Raw genomic sequence first — 17906 nt, forward strand, 5'->3', positions numbered from 1 at the left:
GCACGGATAACAGCTCTCCCACAATCTCAGTCTGTCCTGTCAGCCCTGGGACCTACTGTCCCTCTCCACACCCCCATTTCCCTAATGGGGAAGCTGAGGCAAAAGGAAGATGATGGACATTGTCTCAACCTTCCTGTGACAGCGCCTAAGGCAAAAATGCACGTAATCAAAACCAGCCTCAAAAACTCAGTTCAGTCACCCACAACGAGCAGCGGGCGGGCGGCGGGGGGTGGCGCATCTGGCTATTCCTCCAAACACTTGGGGCCACGTCACACTGAAGCAGTGTTCTCCAAACCAATGTCACATCTACCTGTGGTCACAAAGTTAATTTCATAGGTATAACCCACACGTTTTTAAAAAAATAAAATAGGACACAAAATATCGTATTACTATTATTCAGAGTAAAAGTTATAACTGTGTAAGTGTAAGCATCGTTTTCTTAAACTTGTTTCAGTTAAATCCTAGTACATAGCAGTGAATTTCTTATTGTGAGTCAGGCTTAAAGACAGCTGACTCAAACAGAGTTGACTACAAGAAGGAACAAGAGGTTACCTGCATTTGGGGGCACCTAAACCCTTCTGCCCTTCAGAAAAGGGTCAAAAACTGGTGGGCTGGGCAGAGAATTCTAACAGTGCCTGCCCGCCCGCCCAGACGGCCACACCAAGGGATCTGACAAATCCTAACTGCTGACTCTGAGCAGCATGCAGCGTCAGAAAGCCTAGTGAATCTTCCTGCTTCAGGAGGTCGGTGCTATGATCACCCCCATTTCAAGAGGAAGAAACCGAGGCCGCAAGAGCTTCAATCCCATGTCGAGGGCCACAAGGCTGGTCAGCGGCAGAGCTGGGCCCTTGACCACTTTGGTGACACGGGCACGCCCCCTGCCCCCAGCACAGGCTCTTCCGTGGCTGGAGCAGGGTCAAAGCTGCTTGGATTCGAAGCCCAATCTTGCTAGATGGGACCCGGAAACTTGGAAAAGTGGGTTTTCTGCCGCTGCCCGAGGCCACCGCATTGGACAATCATCACTCCGAAGCCCCGACCGAAGCCACGCCGAGGTCCCGCGAGAAGCCGGAGCGGGCCCAGGCCCCTCACCTGCATGCCGTGGTAGCCTTTCCCCGAATAGGCCACGAGCAGCACGATCTTCCGCTTGGGCAGCTTCCTGCGCGGCTCCCCGTCCGCGCTGCTCTTGAGCTTCTTGGCCTGCTGCTCGGTTTCCTCCCAGACCTTGGCTCCGCCCTGCCACCCACTCCGGACCTTCTTGTCCTGCTCCTGCCTGGCCCCCACGGGAGCGGGGGACTCCGCGTTCCCGGCCATGGGGGGCAAACTGGAAAGACGGGCGCGGCGTGAGCAAGACAGAAGCTGCAGGGCTGGGGTGACACGGTGGCGGCACCATGGGGCACACGCCCCGGGCTGACAGCCGAGCGGAGTCTCGGCTGCGGGCTGGCACTGGGCTGGTCTCAGAGTCCGCGACGCCGGGCAGGGACAGCACTTAGGGAATCGGGGCTAGGCCGTGCGCCCCGCGAGCTACCCCGGGCCGGGACAAGGGCGCGGTCTTTACCCGAAGGGGCGCCGTCCCAGGAGCGGCGTCCACGGTCCGCAAGCTCTCCGCAGGACCCCGGCCGCCGCCCGCAGGCTGGGGAACCCCATGCACCGCCGGAGTAGCGGGGGGCACGCGCCTGACCCCTGACCTCCCCCGGGCCTCTGACGCCTAGCCCCGCCCCTCCTGACCCTCGACTTTCCCTGGGACCCACCGCGCTCCAGCCCCGCCCGCGGCTAACCCGCAGGCTGACCTCTAACCACCCCAGTTCCCCCTCGTCCTCCCGCCCCTCCCGGCCGGCTTCCCCTAGGAAGTCGGGGAGACCCTGGCCACCCTGGTCGGGACCAGAGGGGCACGTCCCCAACCAGCCCCACTCACGGCGCGGTGCACTGAACCCCCGCCGGACCACGTGGGCGAAGGCGGAAGTGGAGCCTGGGGCCGGACGGTGGCCGGGCGCGGACAAAAGTCCGGGGCGAGGCGGGGCTTGGCACGGGGACGGGGTGGGCGGGGCGGGGCTTGGCGCTGGGGCGAAATGGGGCGTGTTTTAAGGCGCGGTTGGGGCGGGGCTTCTCTGCCGCAGACTCTGGGCTGGTTGGAGACACTGGATGCGGCTGCGCGCGGCTCCTTAGACCGAATAAATCATGCTAACAGTAACACTCGGCTCTGCCCGGGTTACACGTGGTAATGCATTCATCTCCAGGGAGACGGATAACGACAACACCGACCAGTCCCATAATAGTGTGTTATAAAGTAATAAATGCCACATGAAAGATGCATCAGAAGCACTGACCCCCGCCGCAAGGTGGGTGAACTGGAAAACGTGATGCCCAGGAAACAGAGCCAGATGCGAAAGCCACATGCTGTGATTCCACGTGTGAAATGTTCAGGACAGGCAAACTAGAGGCAGAAAGTGGGTCAGTGGGCGCCGACATGTCTCCTATAACTCGCACGTCAGGCCTCGTGGAGAAAGAGCTCACTTGCACTAAATGACTCCCCCGGGACAGCCCTCCCCTCTGCAGAACAGAAGAAAGAGGCATCTCCAGGTTTCTGGAGTGAAGAAAGCCAAGGTCACCTGTGACCTGGTGAGCTCAGGTGGCTAAGCAGCGTTAGAAAGCATCCGGCCACTTTCTCACAGAGCACCTCCGCCTTAGACACGGAGCACCCCCACACCTGCTCCCTTCTTGACCCCACCAGCTACAGCAGGTGATCTTGTACCTCTGTCTGAGGCCTATGGGGTTGGGACAGGCACCCAGGGGCTAAAGTTTGAGCTGGGAATGCGCCTGGGCCCACTTTCCTGGCTGAGGGGCCCTCACGGGCCTGGGCACGCTATAAACGTGCTGGGAACAGGTAGGGACTGTAAGGTCATCCCGCATGGTTGCTGTCTCCCCAGGCCCAGCATCCCTGGACCCGCCCCTTACCATCAGACTTCTGCACAGGGATATATATAGGAGATGTGTTCATAATTGCTAACACTTGGATGTCCTTCAGAAGATGAGTGGGTAAGTAAAAGGTGGTCCGTCTAGATGGTGGAATACTAGCCGGCACTAAAAAAAAAGGCGCTCCCAAGCCATGGAAAGACATGGAGGAACCTTGAAAGCATATTACTAAGTGAAAGAAGCCCTCTGAAAGGGCTCCGTACTGTGTGATTCCAGCTATGTGACATTCCGGAAAAAGCAGAACTATGGGAACAGGAAAAGGATCAGGGACCGGGGCGGACTAATGAACAGGTAGGGCAGTGAAACTACTCTATACGACACCGTAATGACATACATGTCATTCATGCTCGTCCAAACCCACAGAATGTCCCCAAGTGACCAAGTGACCCCAATGTATGGACTCTAGGTGATTGTGATGGTCAGTGTAGGTTCATCAATTACAACGAACCACCGCACCAATGTAAGGCGTTTGTAATGGGAGCCTGGGGCGGGAGAATGGGGTGCATGGGAACTGCACTTTCTGCATGATTTTTCTGTAAAAATAAGGTCTGTTAATTCAGCAACAAAATGCCATGATTGTCTTCATCCCCTTTGGGCATTTCTTCCTGTTACTAATATAGCAGGAGCCATCCCCCCGCCCCAACCCCGCAGAGCGGAAGGGCAGACCAGCCTCACTCCGCACCGGGCACAGCCCTTCCGTCTGCAGAGTCGAGCGTGCACACACTTCAGGAAGCCGGACTGGAGCTGTGGCCGGGAGCCGGGAGCCGGGAGCCAGGAGCCAGGAGCCAGCCGCAGGGAGCCGGCCTTCCGAGCCCCGCCTTCCACTTCCTCTACTGCTACCTCTACATGAACTTTCATTTCATGTTGCGGTTAACCGTTCTGGTAGTTCAATGAGCTATTTTTAACTTATAAAAATATTATGTAGTTGAAAAAAAAATGCAAACCCTCCAACTCAACATGGAAAAGAGAAACCAGCCAATTGAAATATGGCCGAAGGACATGAATAGACATTTCTCCAAAAAATATCTAGAAATGGCCAACAAGCACACAAAAAGATGCTCAAGGTCACTCGCCATGGACACGTGAATTATGCCACAGCAAGAACAAAATAAAAAACAGAGACTGACCAGCGCTGGTGAGGATGTGGAGAAAGCTCAGCCCCTCCTGCATTGCAGGGGTCGGGGGGACGGAAGTGGTGCGCCTGCTGTGGCAAGCCTGGTGTTGGTTCCTTGTAAGTCGAACGAGGAGTGGCCATATGACCTACAGTCCCCTTAGGTGATCCCCAGGAGAACTGAGAGAGGCAGACATCTCCCTAGGTCTGGGTAAGCAGACTCTGCTGGGACATGGCGGGGGAATACAGCCACAAAGGCCCAGCCTTGCTTTGGGGGTTTGCTCCCTAAGCTGAGCCTGGACACTGCGTGCACAGAGTCAAGCTCCAGGTGCTGCTACAAGATGCTGGGGACGGGGGTGAGAAAGCAGGTGACAAGAGACCAGAGAAAGTGACAAAAGCATCATCAGTAACACCGCCTCAACAATTCCAAAGGTTTATTTCCTTAAATTGATATGACACAATTTAACACAATGGAGGTGGGGGAATCACACAAAATTCCTTTTAAAGTAGATCGAGGGTCGAGTGCTGTGTCGTTGAGAGTAGGATTGGCTGGCAGCACACACCAGGAGGCTGGGGCCCCAGACCTGCCCTGGGCACATGGCATAGCCGGCTGTCACTACATGAGGGACTGGGAAGCTGCTCGAGGCCCCTCCTGTGGAGCCTGCCTCCTGGCGGCCCTGGACTCAAGCCGACCATAAAGCAATAAATAGGAAAATGTTCCGTGCAGCAAGGAAAAAGTCAAGTCACCGGGTGATGAGCAAAGAGTCCACAGGGCTTCTTCGTCTAAGCCCAAGCACAGGGCAGTATTTCAAGTATTACAAAGAAAGAAACGTGTAGATCTGTCTGGGTCTGTGTTGTAGACCTTAAACCCTGGCCAGAAGCCTGAACTCACCCGGGTCCTCTGCACTTTCGGGGGTACAGCTAGGCAGAGCTGGGCAGACTGGGATGGCCCCTCTGGAACCCTGAAGGTGGGCCTCTCTCTGACCCCATTGATGGCAGCCAGGAGCTGGCTGGGGAGAATCTGACATCAAAACCTACTGTAAACCTACTATGAAACTGGATGAAAGGTTTTTGCACAAAACACTCTCCTCCCTCACCTGCCCACTGTCTTTAGGTGGGGAGCGGGCAGAAGGGGTCTGGCTGCCCTAACAGGGCAGGATGGCAGGCCAGCTGGACACACGCAGGCACACGTGCGCACGGCGCCACCCGCCTCCCATGTCTCCCTGACCTGACGGTCCGACTCTGTCCCTCACCCACCCTTCCAAAACAGAACCTCCTAAACACCTACGCGTTTTCTTCTTAAAAAAAAAAAAAAAACAACAAACAACAACAACAACAACAAAAAGAAACAGCTGCAGAAGAATAAGACACATTTAGGAGTAAAGTGTGAAAGACTGCCACGTCCGCCCTGGGTTTAGAGAGCTCGGTGCTTCGTACTGCGCGGCCCTAAGAGAACATTTAAATAAGACGGCTGTGTCTCCCGAGGGTGGCCCCGGGCAGCAGGCACGGTGCGCGCGCACGGGGGGTTTGCGGGTGCACATCTGTGCACGGATGCGCACACGTGCCGCTGGTGCGACACCGGGGCTGAGCGGGCAGCCCCCGCGCCAGGCCGCCTGCATAAAGTGCTCGGTGATTCACAAAGCTGGGTGGTGGTCTCGGGGAAGGGGAGGGATCCGGGCCTGCGCCTTCTTCTGGGTGGGGCCCTTGGGCAGGTCTGGCAGCTTTGGCTTGAGTGGGCCCCGGCTTGTCCTCAGCGGGGCTGCTCTGGGTCTAGCTGGGATAGGGGGAAGCCCACAAGTCCCTGCCTGCCCTCGAGGCAGCGGGGGACCGGCCTGGGCTGAGGTTCTGGGCAGGCCTTCCAGTGTCCTGAAGCCCAACGCCAGCCAGAGCCGGGAAAACGGAGAGGTGGCTGGAGACCTGACTCTGGACACTGGGCGGAAACACGGTCCTTGCCAGGCACTGGAGCAGGGCCCAGGCTGTAGGACTGTCCCTTCCCACCTGGCCAGCACGCAGTCCCACCCACGGGTCAGTAGAGGAGGTCCGGCCCTTGGGCGTGCAGGGCGGGCACTGGCGGTCAGGCGCAGGAGCCGGTCAGCAGGGCTGAGAGTCTCCGCTCGATGCACAGTTTGCCTGTGGGCGGGAGGGTGCGTGAGGCGCTGCCCACTGCCCTTCCCCCACGAGGGCAGGGTGCCACTTACACTTGGCAACGTTCTCCACGTCGGCCTGGTCCGCCAGCAGCCGCTGCAGCCCCTCCATGAGCAGCAGGGCCTTGTGGTAGCGCTGGACGCAGTCCTCCCGCCGGTGGAACATCTCGTCCAGGGCGGCCGACTGCACCTGCGCGGGTCACGTGGGCGTCAGGCCCCGTCTGCGTCACGCAGGGGTCCAAACTGACTTCTATGGGCAAAGGGCAGCCAAGGATTCCAGGACCGACCTGCAGCCACCCCCACTGCCCGTGGTCTGTGGCGCCCCAGCAGAGGAGAGCGACTCTCCTGAACTTTTATTGGGTGTGCATTTCAACTATGCAGATGAAAACCGGCAGGGACAGGCACTGACTCGGGGGCAGCTCTTGGGCGGAAGGACCCCAAAACCTCGGTAGCAGCGCACTGAGGGGCCGGCCTCGGCCCCTTCTGGAGCTGCCTGGCTTCTCATTTAGCTGGTGGGGAAAGGTGGGTCTCTGGGAGGGTGTGGCCGGGGCTGCACCTGGGCTGGGGAGCCTGCTGGGCTGAGGGGCCTGTGTGCCGTCTGTCTGTTGGCCGGGGGGGGCTGCGCGCTGTGACTGCTCGCCCCAGTGCGGCCATGTCGCCGCCTACCGTGTGCACGGCGTGGCTGAAGATGAGCTTCTCCGCAGTGACACTCTGGATGCGGTCCAGGAGCCGCTGCTTGTCCAGGAGGAAGCGCTGCAGCCGCAGGCTCAGGCCTTGGCAGGACAGCACGCTGGCCTTGTACAGCTCGTTCAGCTTCCGCACCACTGCGGGGGCGGCCGTCAGCTCCAGGACACGCGCGGGGCCCTCCTGTGCCCCGAGCCCCTGCCGCTTTCCCCCAGGGCGGGGCCCGCTCCAGGCGGCCTCCTCGCCGCTCCACGCCTCAGACTCTCCCCGCGGTCACCTATCCCTCCCTGAGCTCACGGCCTCCCGCCTCGCAGCTCCCGGGTCTGCGGAGCCCACTCACCCTGCTTCACAGTGGACGACAGGCAGAGCTTGCCGGCCCGGATCTGGTCAATGGCGGTCTGCAGGCCTGAGGACAGCAGCTCGGCCACCTTCAGGTAAAGCACCAGCTGCTCTGCGAAGCTGGAGGGCAGCAGGTGTCAGCGGCTGGGAGGCCCCGCCCAGGCCCCCACCCGATCCCCTCCCCGGGCCCCCGGACACACCCACCCCCACTCGCGGCTCAGCAGGCTGATCTGGTCCGCCACCACGCTCTCCTGCAGCGGGTACTCCGGGCCCCCGGCCGCCTCGCTGGCGCTGCCCTTCAGGGCTGCGATCTCCAGGACGTGCTGGACGAAGGCGAGTGTGAAGCGCAAGCCGTGCAGGATCTCCGTGTGCTCTTGCTGTGGCGCCAGGCCTCGGTGTGGTCAGAAGGCTCCAGGGGCCACAGACCCGCAGAGGCCCCCTCCCCCTCAGAGCCCGTGCCCAACACCCGCCAGCCCTGCAGGGAGGCTCAGGCACTCCAGCCCGTCCCCAGCCCCCCTCACCTCCATGAGAGTCTCCTCCGGGAGGTCAGGGGCCTCGAAGGTCACAGCCCCCTCCAGGTTGGCGGTGACGGGGTCCGCAAAGCTGCAGCAGTGCCCAGGGGCCAGGACCTCGGGGGCGGCCTCGCTGCCCGCCCCAGGCACCAGGTGGCGGGCGGAGGCAGAGCCGGCCGAGCTGAGTGAGCTGGAGGAGCCCACTGTGGAGAGGCCCCCAATTCAGGATGTGCTCTCATGTTCCTAAGAGCCACTCGGTGACACAAAACCCTGTCCCCACCCCCTCTGGCCGGCTGGGCCTCAGTTTACATCCTTCTCCTCACAAGTGGAGGCCTCGCCCCTCCCGGGGTCCCCTAGCCCGCCCCCCGCGCTTTTACAGGACCTTCAAGCCTAGAGGCTGTGCTGTGGGGCCTGTTTGTGTGGCCGGTGCTGAGCCTGGGGCCTCAAGCCCAGAGCCTCTGACCCCACAAGGGCAGCTGGTGTCTTGGCGGGCCAGCATCGAACCACCTGCAAGGGACGCTGTGGCAGTCCTCACCTGAGAACATCCTGGTGCGGGGCCCCTGGGGTGGCGTGGCCCCGCTGGGGGGCGAGCCCACGGTGAACACCACAGGGGCGGGGCTGCTGGCGCCCCCAGCCCGGGCTCCTGGCTGCAGGTTCCCTGCAATGCCAGCAGGGGGCACTGTGAGACGGAGAGGCGGGGCTCAGGGCCTCCGGCCCCGCCCCACCGCCCCCGCGGGCCCCACCACACACCGACTTCCATGGGCTTCTCATGCAGGCTGTCCATGCTGCTTGAATCAGGGGCCTGTGTCCCAAAGGCGGCCTTAAGGAGCAGGTCGGTGAGGCGGCCGGTGCTGAGGGACCTGCAGGGTGAGGGGAGGGGCTGGCTGAGCCACCTGGGTGGGCGCCGGGCCGTACTGCCGGAGGCAGGCCTGCCGCCATGACCAGCCTTACCAGTGCTTGCCGACCGCCAGGCATGCACACAGCAAGCACTGTCACCCCTCAAACAGACAAGCAGACTGAGGCTCAGTGGGGTACAGGCCGGGCTCCCACCAGAGGCCCACCCCACTCCAGACTGCAGGTGGGAGCAGATGACCAACACCCCTGGGTCCTGCACACTCACCTGCCAAAGGGGCCCTTGGTGTCCTCTGTGGGGCGCAGGCCAGGGCCCAGGCCCGGGAAAGGACCTGCCTCTGAGAGGTCAGGCAACGTCCGGTTCCGAGGGGGTGTCATGACCACGCCCTGCCGGGCCAGGAGGCTCAGCAAGCTCTGGGAGCTGGGGGTCTTGGGAAAGTCAAACGCAGGCGTGGCCTAGGAGGGAAGTGGGGTGCTGAGGGCGGCCCCAGACTGGGCCCCCCATGCCACCATGAACACCCCGGCGGCTGGGCCGCACTGGCCTGCGTCTGCCAGACCCCAGCCACAGGGCCCCAAACTTCCACGACCCCGCGCTCTTGGCAGAGGCAGGAGACCTACATGTGGCCACCAGCACCACGCTGGAGGACGGTGCTGCGTGCACACGTGCCCTGTGCCCCAACGGCAACACCAGGAGGCGGCTACAGCTTCTGGCCGTTTCACGGACAGGAAAACTGACCCCGGGGGACGGACTACACAACTTCCAGCCTGGACACTGGACCAGGGTCAGCACGCTTCCTGGGCTCTGAGCCACACCGTCTCTGCCACAGGACCATGAGGCAGCGAGGCTTGTGGAGCCAGTACGAAAGGTCTTGGCATTAATCGGGCCGCTTCTGGTTTTTAGGGGCCCCCACGTCCCATGTAAACCCTGTAGGCAAAGGACTGGGTGGCCAAGCAGGGGTGGGCACACGGACATTCAGTGCGAGCTCTCTCTCCCGGGGGGCACCCCCACCCACTGGGGAACTCTGGGGCATTACTTCGGTTACCTTGGTGGGGGAGCCCAGGATCGGGGGGAGGGGGTTCCGCTGCAGAAAGTCGGGCAGCTTGGGCGAACCACGCAGGGGCCGGCAAGACTGCAGCCCGTGGGGCGGCGGTGGGGGGCTGGCCTGCGGGTGGCTGAACGCAGCCCCCAGTGGGTCTGTCGGAGGCTTGGGCAGCTTGGGGCGGATGACGTGCAGGTCAGACAGGTTGGGGGCACTGTGCAGGCGGCAGCCCAGCCCCGTGGTGTGGGGAGAGTGCTCAGGCACAGAGGAGCCTAGGATGGGACAGCGCAGCCGGTCACCGTCTGCCCAGCCCACATGCCACCAACCAGGAGCGCGTACGGAGGCTCCACGCCTGCTCCTTACGCTCTGTAAGCTCACGGCCACCCGTGCAGTAGTGTCCCTATGCTCTACCACGCGCCCGAGGAGACAGGCACAGAGGAACACCGGCCCGACATCACGCAGCGTGGACTGGAATGCCAGTCGGTCCCACAGGATTTCCGATCCTCCTACTTGTGAGGAATGAAGGCCCTGGGAACAGGAACGCCTCCCCACCCCAAGCGTGGGCGGCCGGTGGGGCTCCCGCACCACTCCCCAGGTCCACCATGCTCATGCCCCAGGGGCCAGGGCTGCACCTACCTGGACGAGGGGACCTGCCAGCCCGCATCTCAGCGCCTTGGGGGGAGGGCACCCCGCTCCAGCCAAGCCGCTCGGGGATAGTTCCAACTTAGGGGAAAGGATATGCCAAGATCAACACCCCCGATGGAGAGGGCTCCCCCACCGTGTGGAGACGCCCCGTCCGGCCCTGGTTCAGAGGCTGCGCCCCAGCTCACCTTGTGGAAACGGTGTGTAGGGCCGGCCTCCACCCAGGGACAGTTTCCGGGCCAGCGTGGCTCCAGGCTCGGCATGGGACGGGGGCGACGGACTGGCCCGTGCGAAGCCCAGGGGGCTGGTGCTGTCTGACCTGCGGATGGCGGAGGACCTGGGGACACGAGCGGCAGCGGGGAGTGAGGCCCCGGCCACGCCCAGCGGCTCATCCCTTCACCCTGCCGCTGGCACGACGATGATGGGGTGGGGGGCCCCAGTGTCCTCCCTGCCACCCTCAGGCCCGGAGTCGATAACCTCTAGCCCACGGGGCCTTCTATGAGTCACAAGAAGGTGCTCGCTTCTTTTGTTTATTTCTGTCTGTTGAAATTTGCCAAAATCAATACAGTTTTGTAACTCAAAACACGGTATTGACATCTGCCGGAAAGCTGCCATCCGCCTGCACGCCCGGGCTGCCCAGTGAACAGCGGTGCTGACTCAGTGCAGCCTGAGGGGCGGCAAGGGTGCCACCGCAGTGCCGTACTCACCGTGGGGTCTGGTACAGGGTGGGCGACTGCAGGTTCTGCTCGATGCGCTGGTAGTTCCGCACCTGCGTGGGCACTGGGATGGGCACGGACGCACCGCACCTGCTGCTGGAGAACGGGCCGGCCCGCCTGTGTGGGTCGGGACACGGCGGATGGAAGGTGTCACTGGAGAGCTGGCGCTGGGCTGAACCTCACACGCCCAGCGCCGCTGCCGTCCAGGCACAGGGACTGCTCGCACCCCGCCCCTGCCACTGTCCGTGCCCAGGCAGCTTCTGGTTGGGACCTGCCATGGGACACACTGTAGGAGGTGGGGCAGAGGCCAGCAAGGCTGAGCCAGCTTCTGCCCACTCTGGGAGCCCATGCCCACCCAGCCTGCAGGCCCAAGGGTACTGGCAGTGCTGGTCACCGACGGTTCCCGCAGCCACCCACCCCCTGGAATACTTCTTTCCAGCCCGGTCCTGTCTGCTGGGCCACCCACAAGGAGCCCGGTGTCCTACCAGGCCCAAATGAAGACAGGGCTTCTGGACACAAATGCCACCTGCATGGCTGACTCAGGGCTGGGGGAGCCCTAAGTCTGGCTCCGGACCCACTCGCAACCTCCCGGGCCCAGGTCCATGCTCACCCAGAGGGGCTGGGGGAGCTGCTACAGGGTGGGGACGGAGACGGTGTCCGGCCGTGGCTCTCCAGGCCAGCCGAGGCCACTAGCGAGCTCCTGGGGGGAACAAAGCAGACAGGCAGCCTAACGTGGGTACAGACCCTGGCCCCTCCCTGGGGCCCGCCCTGCACCTGGCACAGCGGCCTAGCCCTTCCCGAATTGCTGGCCCTGAGGCGTGGCTGGAGAGCCGCTCTGAGCCAGCACGGCCCTCCCCGCGGCAAGGGGGCTCGGGGCGAGCTTACCCACTGCACATCAGGCTGTCCGGCGGGGGCTTGCCACCGGCTGCTTCGGCCACCAGGTCCCCTGCAGACAAGAAACAAGCAAAGCTGGGCCCGAGCATCTCTCGAATCGGGACCAGTGTCCACTCTGCCCTCCCAGGCCACCTCACCCACTGAGGCTCCCTGATGGCTCCACGTGAGACCCAGGCACAGGGTGGGGCTGCTGGCAGGGCAGCTTTGGGAGGCAAGGGTGCTGCTGCCTGGGGGGCCGGGGGACAGCGCTCTCGTGTGCCCACCTCCATCACTCATGCTGGGAACTCCCTCTGCCTGTCTGGATATTAGGGTTCTCAAGGGACCCCCTGGAATCCCCCACCTCCCCCAGCCTTTGGCCTGCTGCAGGCCAAGTGTCCAGAGCTCGGATCTGAGCCCGACCCTGGTCCAGGGTCCGGACCCCACAGCTGGCCCGTCTTCCCACCGTCCTCCTCATGCTGCCCGACGCTAGGGCAGGCCGCTCCTCCCTGCCTGAGCCGAGCTGACACACTCTGACCCAGCACTGGCCCAGGGGTCTCGGGTGGCCAGGGACAGCAAGAGGCAGTGTCAGTGTCCAGGGCCACGAGGGGCACTGAGGACCCCAGGACGGGGCTCTGGGAGCGCCGGGCCCACCCCGGGGGTCTGAACACCCCTGGGGCTAGTACTGGGGGGGCTTCCAGCAGCTGAGGGGAGGCGACAGGTAGGGCTGTGGAAGGTGCGCCGAGGACAAGTAGGCTGGGCGGGGCGGGGGAGGGCAGGCCCAGGCCCACGGACCACCCGCTGACCACAGGAGGGACTTGCAGGCGGGCTGCCATGTGGAAGCTCCCAGGACCCCCACGAAGGCCTGTGGGTGGAGACAGGCCTGCGAGCACGTACACACGGGGTCCCCCAGGCACGCACCTGGAAACTGGGCTGGGACCATGACGAAGTCGTCGGTGTCACAGGACGAGTCCTTGCTGCTGCCACCTGAGTCGCGGGAGCCCTGCAGGAAGCCGGCGGCTTCGGCCGGGGAGGTCAGCGTCTTCTGCAGCTGCTGCTGCATCTCGCCCAGCGACTGCGGGTCACAGTAGGGGCCACTGAGAGCCGGCCCAGGTAGGGAGGGTGTCCGCACACTCCCAACCCAAGGGACAGGCACGCAGCCTGGCCCCAGCGGGCACTCACCGGTGGCGAGGCCAGGTGCGAGGTGGGGCTGCTGCTGGAGCTGCTGCCGGAGCCCGAGCTGGGGCGTGAGGGCACGGGCACGGGCGGGGCTGCGGGCACGGGCGGGTCAGGGACCTGGGGACCGCGGCGGGGGCAGCCCTCACCCCAGGACCGCCCTCCTGGGAAGGCCCCGGCCCGTGGGGACTCACACTTCTTCACGGAGCCGCTGGCATCGAGGAAGGGGTGTTGGAAAAACTCATCTGCAGGAGGGAGGGTGAGGGGCGAGGCCTCAGGGGGCACCGAGCCCCAGCGGGTGGCCCCCAAGTACGGCTGGCCCCCCGGCCCCGCCCACGTGCTGCTCCCAGCAGAGCTTCGCACTGCAGAGCTGGGGTCCACCGCCTGTGCTGCTGGGAAGGAGCTGCAGGCCCCGGGACCCACCTGCCCCCACCCGGAGGGCCCTCGGGGGCAGGGCCGGCGGCGCTCACCGAAGTCCATGCGGTCGCTGTGGTTGCGCTGCAGCAGGGCCAGGAGCAGCTGTCGCAGCGCAGCGGATGTCTCCCGGGGGATGCTGCGGGGGTCGGGACGTGGTCAGCCTGGGCCCCAGGAGCGGGGACGGGGGAGGGGACGGGGAGGAGCACTCACGTGGGCACCAGGGTCTTGTTCTTCTCGTAGAAGAGGCGGAGGTCCTGGGGGCTGCTGGCCTGGTGGGAGACGGTGGTGTGAGGGGCCCCCGCTGCCGGACACTCGGCCGGGACGGCACACCTTTGACCCTTCTGGGGACGGGGCTGTGACTGCACAAAGGGACAGGGACCGCACGAAGGCGATCCGGCTTGCAGGGCTGCCAGGTGTCGGGTGAGACCGGGTGTTTGCTTCTTTGGATCAGAGAGTGGCCGCACACCCCAGCCCTGGAAGGGCCCAGAAGGAGCTGGCCCTCATGGAGGGCAGTGCGCCCGGTGGGCAGAGCTGGCGCCCGGTGGGCAGAGCTGGCGCACGTCTGCCCGTTCATCTGCCACTCACTGAGCACTGCTGTGTGCCAGGCACCGGGGGCAGCCGAGAACAAGCGTGCGCCCTGCCCCCTGGCGTGGGGCGGCTATGCCAGCAGACGCTGTGGGGCAGGCTGGCGACAGAACCGAGGACCACCAGGTCAGACCGTGAGATCACCACAGGAAGTGCAGGCCTGCAGGATGCAGTGCCACCCCAGGCCTGGGGTCCTGACACCAATTTGCTGGGTCCCACAGCCTTGGCATGGGCAGGAGGGAGGCTGTGGACTTGGCTCACGACATACACACAGACGCACGCGAATGCACCCCAGGACCAGGGGTCACTCTGGTCTCGGCCCTGAGGCGACTGCACGGTGGGGAGCTGGGAGGCCGCCTCACCCTGGTGAGGGAAGGCTGCAGGCCTATAACGACTGGCACTAGCCCACCTGGGACCTGGGCTCGCGCACCTGGAAGGGAGCCTTCCCCGTCAGGCACTGGTACACGATGGTGCCGATGCTCCACAGGTCGGCCTTCCCGTCATAGTGCTGCGACATGATCACTTCAGGGGCCTGCAGCGTGTTGGAAAGACAGGTCAGGGTTCCAGCAAGAACGGACACTGAGTGTTCGATGACAAAAGCCTGCTGCCAATCAAAACCCACACCAGCCTGGTGCCAGCCAATCACCGTAGAGGGGGTGGCAAACACGTGCTGGCTAACCGCGCGCAGCGAGGCCGCAGGACAGGGCTCAGCTCTGGACACAGGGAGAGGAGCCCCGCACCACCACCCCTCCCACTGGCAGCAGGGCCGTGGGCCGCCCACCTACCATATACATGGGGGAGCCGCAGAGCGTGGCCGCCATCATGTTGCTCTGGAGGTACCGGGCAAAGCCGAAGTCGGCTGTGGGTGACGAGGATGTAAGCGGGGTGGCCCCGGCCCCGGCCCGCAGCACCCCGCCGCTCAGTGCCCTGCCGCCCACCGCCCTGCCCAGGCCTCACCGATCTTGACGCGGATGTTGTTGGGGTTGGTGCGGCGCCCGCTGGGGTTGGACAGCAGGATGTTCTGGGGCTTGAGGTCGCGGTGGATGATGCCCTTGCTGTGCAGTAGCCGCATGGCGCCCGCGATCTGCTGCAGGAAGAGCCGGATGGTGTCCTCGCTCAGCGTCCGCATGGCTGTGGGGAGACGGCGCTCATGGCCTGCGAGCCTGCTGGTACAGGGACCACGCGGACCCGCCCTGCTGGAGGGGCCTCCTGCCTGGTGTCACTCCCACTGCAGGCACGCGCTCCTGTCCACCCCAGGGTGCCCTGGGCCGCCCATCTGCGGCCCTATCTAGCACCTTCCTCCCCACATGCCACCAGCCCAGCTCCGACCTATTCACTGTCACCTCCTTGCCTGGCAGCCCCCTGCTGCTATCCAGCACACCCTGCCCCTTGCTCAGTTTCATTACTTCTCAGCAGCAACTCAAGGCCGGGCTCACAGCCGGCGGCCTTGTGATGAGCTCCGGGCCTGGTTCTCACACAGTGGAGGGGCTGGACGAACTGATGGAGCGGGGGGCGAGTGCAGAAGGGGCTGCCCCCCACCTGTGGCAGCGCCCTGGGAACCCAGAGTGCTCAGGACAGGCGGGCACCCAGCAGCGCAGCCACCAGGGCCACCTGGAAGGCCCGCTCAGCACAGGCACATCCGGACCAGCCCTGCCCCGCAAGGCTGTCCCTGGGAGGCTCGTTCACGCCGGCCCACCGCACAGGCTGGGTCAGAGTGGGCCTGGGTGTGCACCCTACCTGGCCATAGGGTGTCTACTTACTGTGCAGGTAGTCAGCCAGGTCCCCGCCGTTACAGTACTGCAAAAGACCAGCCACACATCCCACTTAGCAGCCAGGGCAGACCCTCCAAGCCTGCCCAGGTCCCCCCGCCATCCTACGCCTGACCCCTGGGCACTCAGGCACCCACCTCCTTCCCGGGGCAGGTGTCCCCTGCAATCTGTGTTTGGAGAGGCCAACAGGGGCACCTGCCACCCCCAGGCACCTGCTGAGCCCACTGACACGTAGACGTAGGGCAATGCAGCCTGCCCTGCCCCCGGTGACAGGGATCCAAGGGCTGGGAGCGCCTGGCCCCTTGTCCTTATAGCCAGGCCTACAGGGACTCACCTCCATGACCAGGTAGACGGAATTTGCCATCTCCTGCAGGACACAGAAGGTACAGTGAGAGGTGGAGGGGAGCGCGCCCTGCCCCCCACCCTGCAGCCCTCTGGAGAGGCCATCTCAGCCCCAGTGGGACCTGGGCACTTGGTACCCGTGGACGCCCATAACACACTCCCTGGCTCTAGGCAGGAAAGGCCAGTGAGCATGGACGCGCCAGCTGCCTGGCAGGCCTGGGCCAAGTTCCAGGGCTTAGCCAGCTGGCTAGTGGCCGGGAGACAAGGCGTCTTGGGCCAAGTGGGCTCTGCTGTTTTGTTTTGGTTGTGAGGCCACTTGCACATAGGCTTAAGTGACAGAGCAGCAGCCAATCAGAACATACGTTTGCTTAGCCTCAGGAAGGGGCTGAGGTCCCAGGAGAGCTGTCAGGGCAGTATGAGGACGCCGTCTCCCAGCAGTGGCCCTCAGCTGCCCAGGTCTCTGTCAATGTCAGGGTCACATCGGGCCCTGAGGTTTCGTCAGGACTCAGCCTGATGTTCTAAGAGCGCCAAATCCTGGCTGGGAGGACATACTCAGTCAGGGACTCAGGCCCCGGAGAAGGGACATGGTCAGGCTGTGGAAACTGCTAGGCTCCCAGCTCCGGAATCAAAGATGCCAACAGAATTATAGGTCGGCACTGCCAGGCCAGCTTCCAGCTTGGCCCTCAGCCACCTATGGCTTTGGGGTACCACCAGCATCCTCAGTTCAGTCCACTCCTATGAGACAGGGAAGCCTGGGGCCAGGCGGCACACAGACCTCCCCTCCGGCGGGCCCTGCGGGCTTCACCGGGCAGCGGGGCACTTCCTCCTTGAGGCCGCCACTGCTATTTCCAGGTCCCAGAGGAGTAAACTGAGGGAGGCCTGAGTCAAGCCTCTCTGCTTTCCTGCCAACAGTCCCAACTCTTCTCCAGGTGGGGTCTTCCCTGGGGTGGGGCTCTGCCAGGCAGGAACCAGGCTCCCAAACCTCTTCCGCGCCAGCGTGCTGCCTGGCCTCGGGCACCAGGAGGAGCCCCTAGCCCCAAAGGTCTCTAAGCATCAGGGCCAAGGGAGTTTTGGGGATGGAGGAGGGAGAGAGCCACAGGGGCCTTTGAGGGACACGATGCCTGGAGGTGGGTCCCGACCTCCCACCCTGCTCAGACCCCAGGGGTGCTCCCGAGTCCCAGCCGACAGGACAGAGGGCTCCTTCCTGCTCAGCCCCCTGCCCCTAGGAGGCCGAGCCTGGCCTCAGACCCACATCCGGTGGACAAGGAGCAGGGACTGTGCTGATGTTCAAGGTCAGCTCCCCCCGCTCCCGCGTCCGAAATGAGAAGCTCCCACATGGCCCCAGTGCTCCCCCAGGAGAGGGGGGCTGTGTGTCCGGGGCAGGGACACCTCTGGGAGCAGGTTAAGATGTAGGGTGTGGTTTCGGGGTGCGAGGCTGACAGTGAAACCCCTTGGGGCCGGGCTGGGCACCCCTGGGACAGGCAGGCCCGCTCCAGCACGCCCCACCCGGCGCTCACAGGCCCTTCGCTCAGGCGTGTCCCAGCAGGGACACGGAAGCTGTCCAAAGTGGCCGCCAGGGCTTGCCTGGGCACCCCCAGCCCCACCTGCCAGCCCCACTTCCCAGCCAGCTGCAGGCCAGAGATAACAGGGCTATCCAGGAGTCCCCAGTCACACGGGGGCTGCCGTCAGGCCCAGGCTACAGGAGGCAGAGGGAGGCGGGGGAGGCTCTGACACAGC

General features: G+C 63.9%; 2 protein-coding genes across 2 annotated transcripts in view; both read right to left on the reverse strand.

The window, feature by feature from the left end:
- PUS1 (pseudouridylate synthase 1) overlaps window positions 1-1906 on the reverse strand; it is a 9905-nt gene extending 7999 nt beyond the window's left edge. The window contains 2 exon segments of the mRNA XM_025045534.1: window positions 1090-1321; window positions 1556-1906. Of these exon segments, the coding sequence (XP_024901302.1) occupies window positions 1090-1321; window positions 1556-1644 (321 nt within the window). The 5' untranslated portion in view covers window positions 1645-1906.
- Window positions 1907-4498: 2592 nt separating this feature from the next.
- Window positions 4499-17906, reverse strand: part of ULK1 (unc-51 like autophagy activating kinase 1) — a gene marked incomplete at its 5' end in the record, with an annotated part of 23094 nt that continues 9686 nt past the window's right edge. Inside the window, 25 exons of the mRNA XM_025045492.1 lie at window positions 4499-6211; window positions 6280-6415; window positions 6892-7049; window positions 7250-7368; window positions 7453-7625; window positions 7770-7963; window positions 8296-8418; window positions 8511-8620; window positions 8881-9068; window positions 9656-9924; window positions 10289-10375; window positions 10483-10631; window positions 11002-11127; window positions 11621-11710; window positions 11896-11956; window positions 12802-12955; window positions 13063-13151; window positions 13251-13301; window positions 13527-13609; window positions 13684-13742; window positions 14489-14590; window positions 14844-14917; window positions 15016-15189; window positions 15819-15855; window positions 16162-16194. Coding sequence (XP_024901260.1) covers window positions 6156-6211; window positions 6280-6415; window positions 6892-7049; window positions 7250-7368; window positions 7453-7625; window positions 7770-7963; window positions 8296-8418; window positions 8511-8620; window positions 8881-9068; window positions 9656-9924; window positions 10289-10375; window positions 10483-10631; window positions 11002-11127; window positions 11621-11710; window positions 11896-11956; window positions 12802-12955; window positions 13063-13151; window positions 13251-13301; window positions 13527-13609; window positions 13684-13742; window positions 14489-14590; window positions 14844-14917; window positions 15016-15189; window positions 15819-15855; window positions 16162-16194 — 2895 coding nt within the window. The remainder of the gene's footprint in view (window positions 6212-6279; window positions 6416-6891; window positions 7050-7249; window positions 7369-7452; window positions 7626-7769; window positions 7964-8295; window positions 8419-8510; window positions 8621-8880; window positions 9069-9655; window positions 9925-10288; window positions 10376-10482; window positions 10632-11001; window positions 11128-11620; window positions 11711-11895; window positions 11957-12801; window positions 12956-13062; window positions 13152-13250; window positions 13302-13526; window positions 13610-13683; window positions 13743-14488; window positions 14591-14843; window positions 14918-15015; window positions 15190-15818; window positions 15856-16161; window positions 16195-17906) is intronic.

This window comes from Pteropus alecto, unplaced genomic scaffold (genome assembly GCF_000325575.1).
Source record: "Pteropus alecto unplaced genomic scaffold, ASM32557v1 scaffold213, whole genome shotgun sequence".
In the NCBI taxonomy this organism is placed as follows: domain Eukaryota; kingdom Metazoa; phylum Chordata; class Mammalia; order Chiroptera; family Pteropodidae; genus Pteropus; species Pteropus alecto.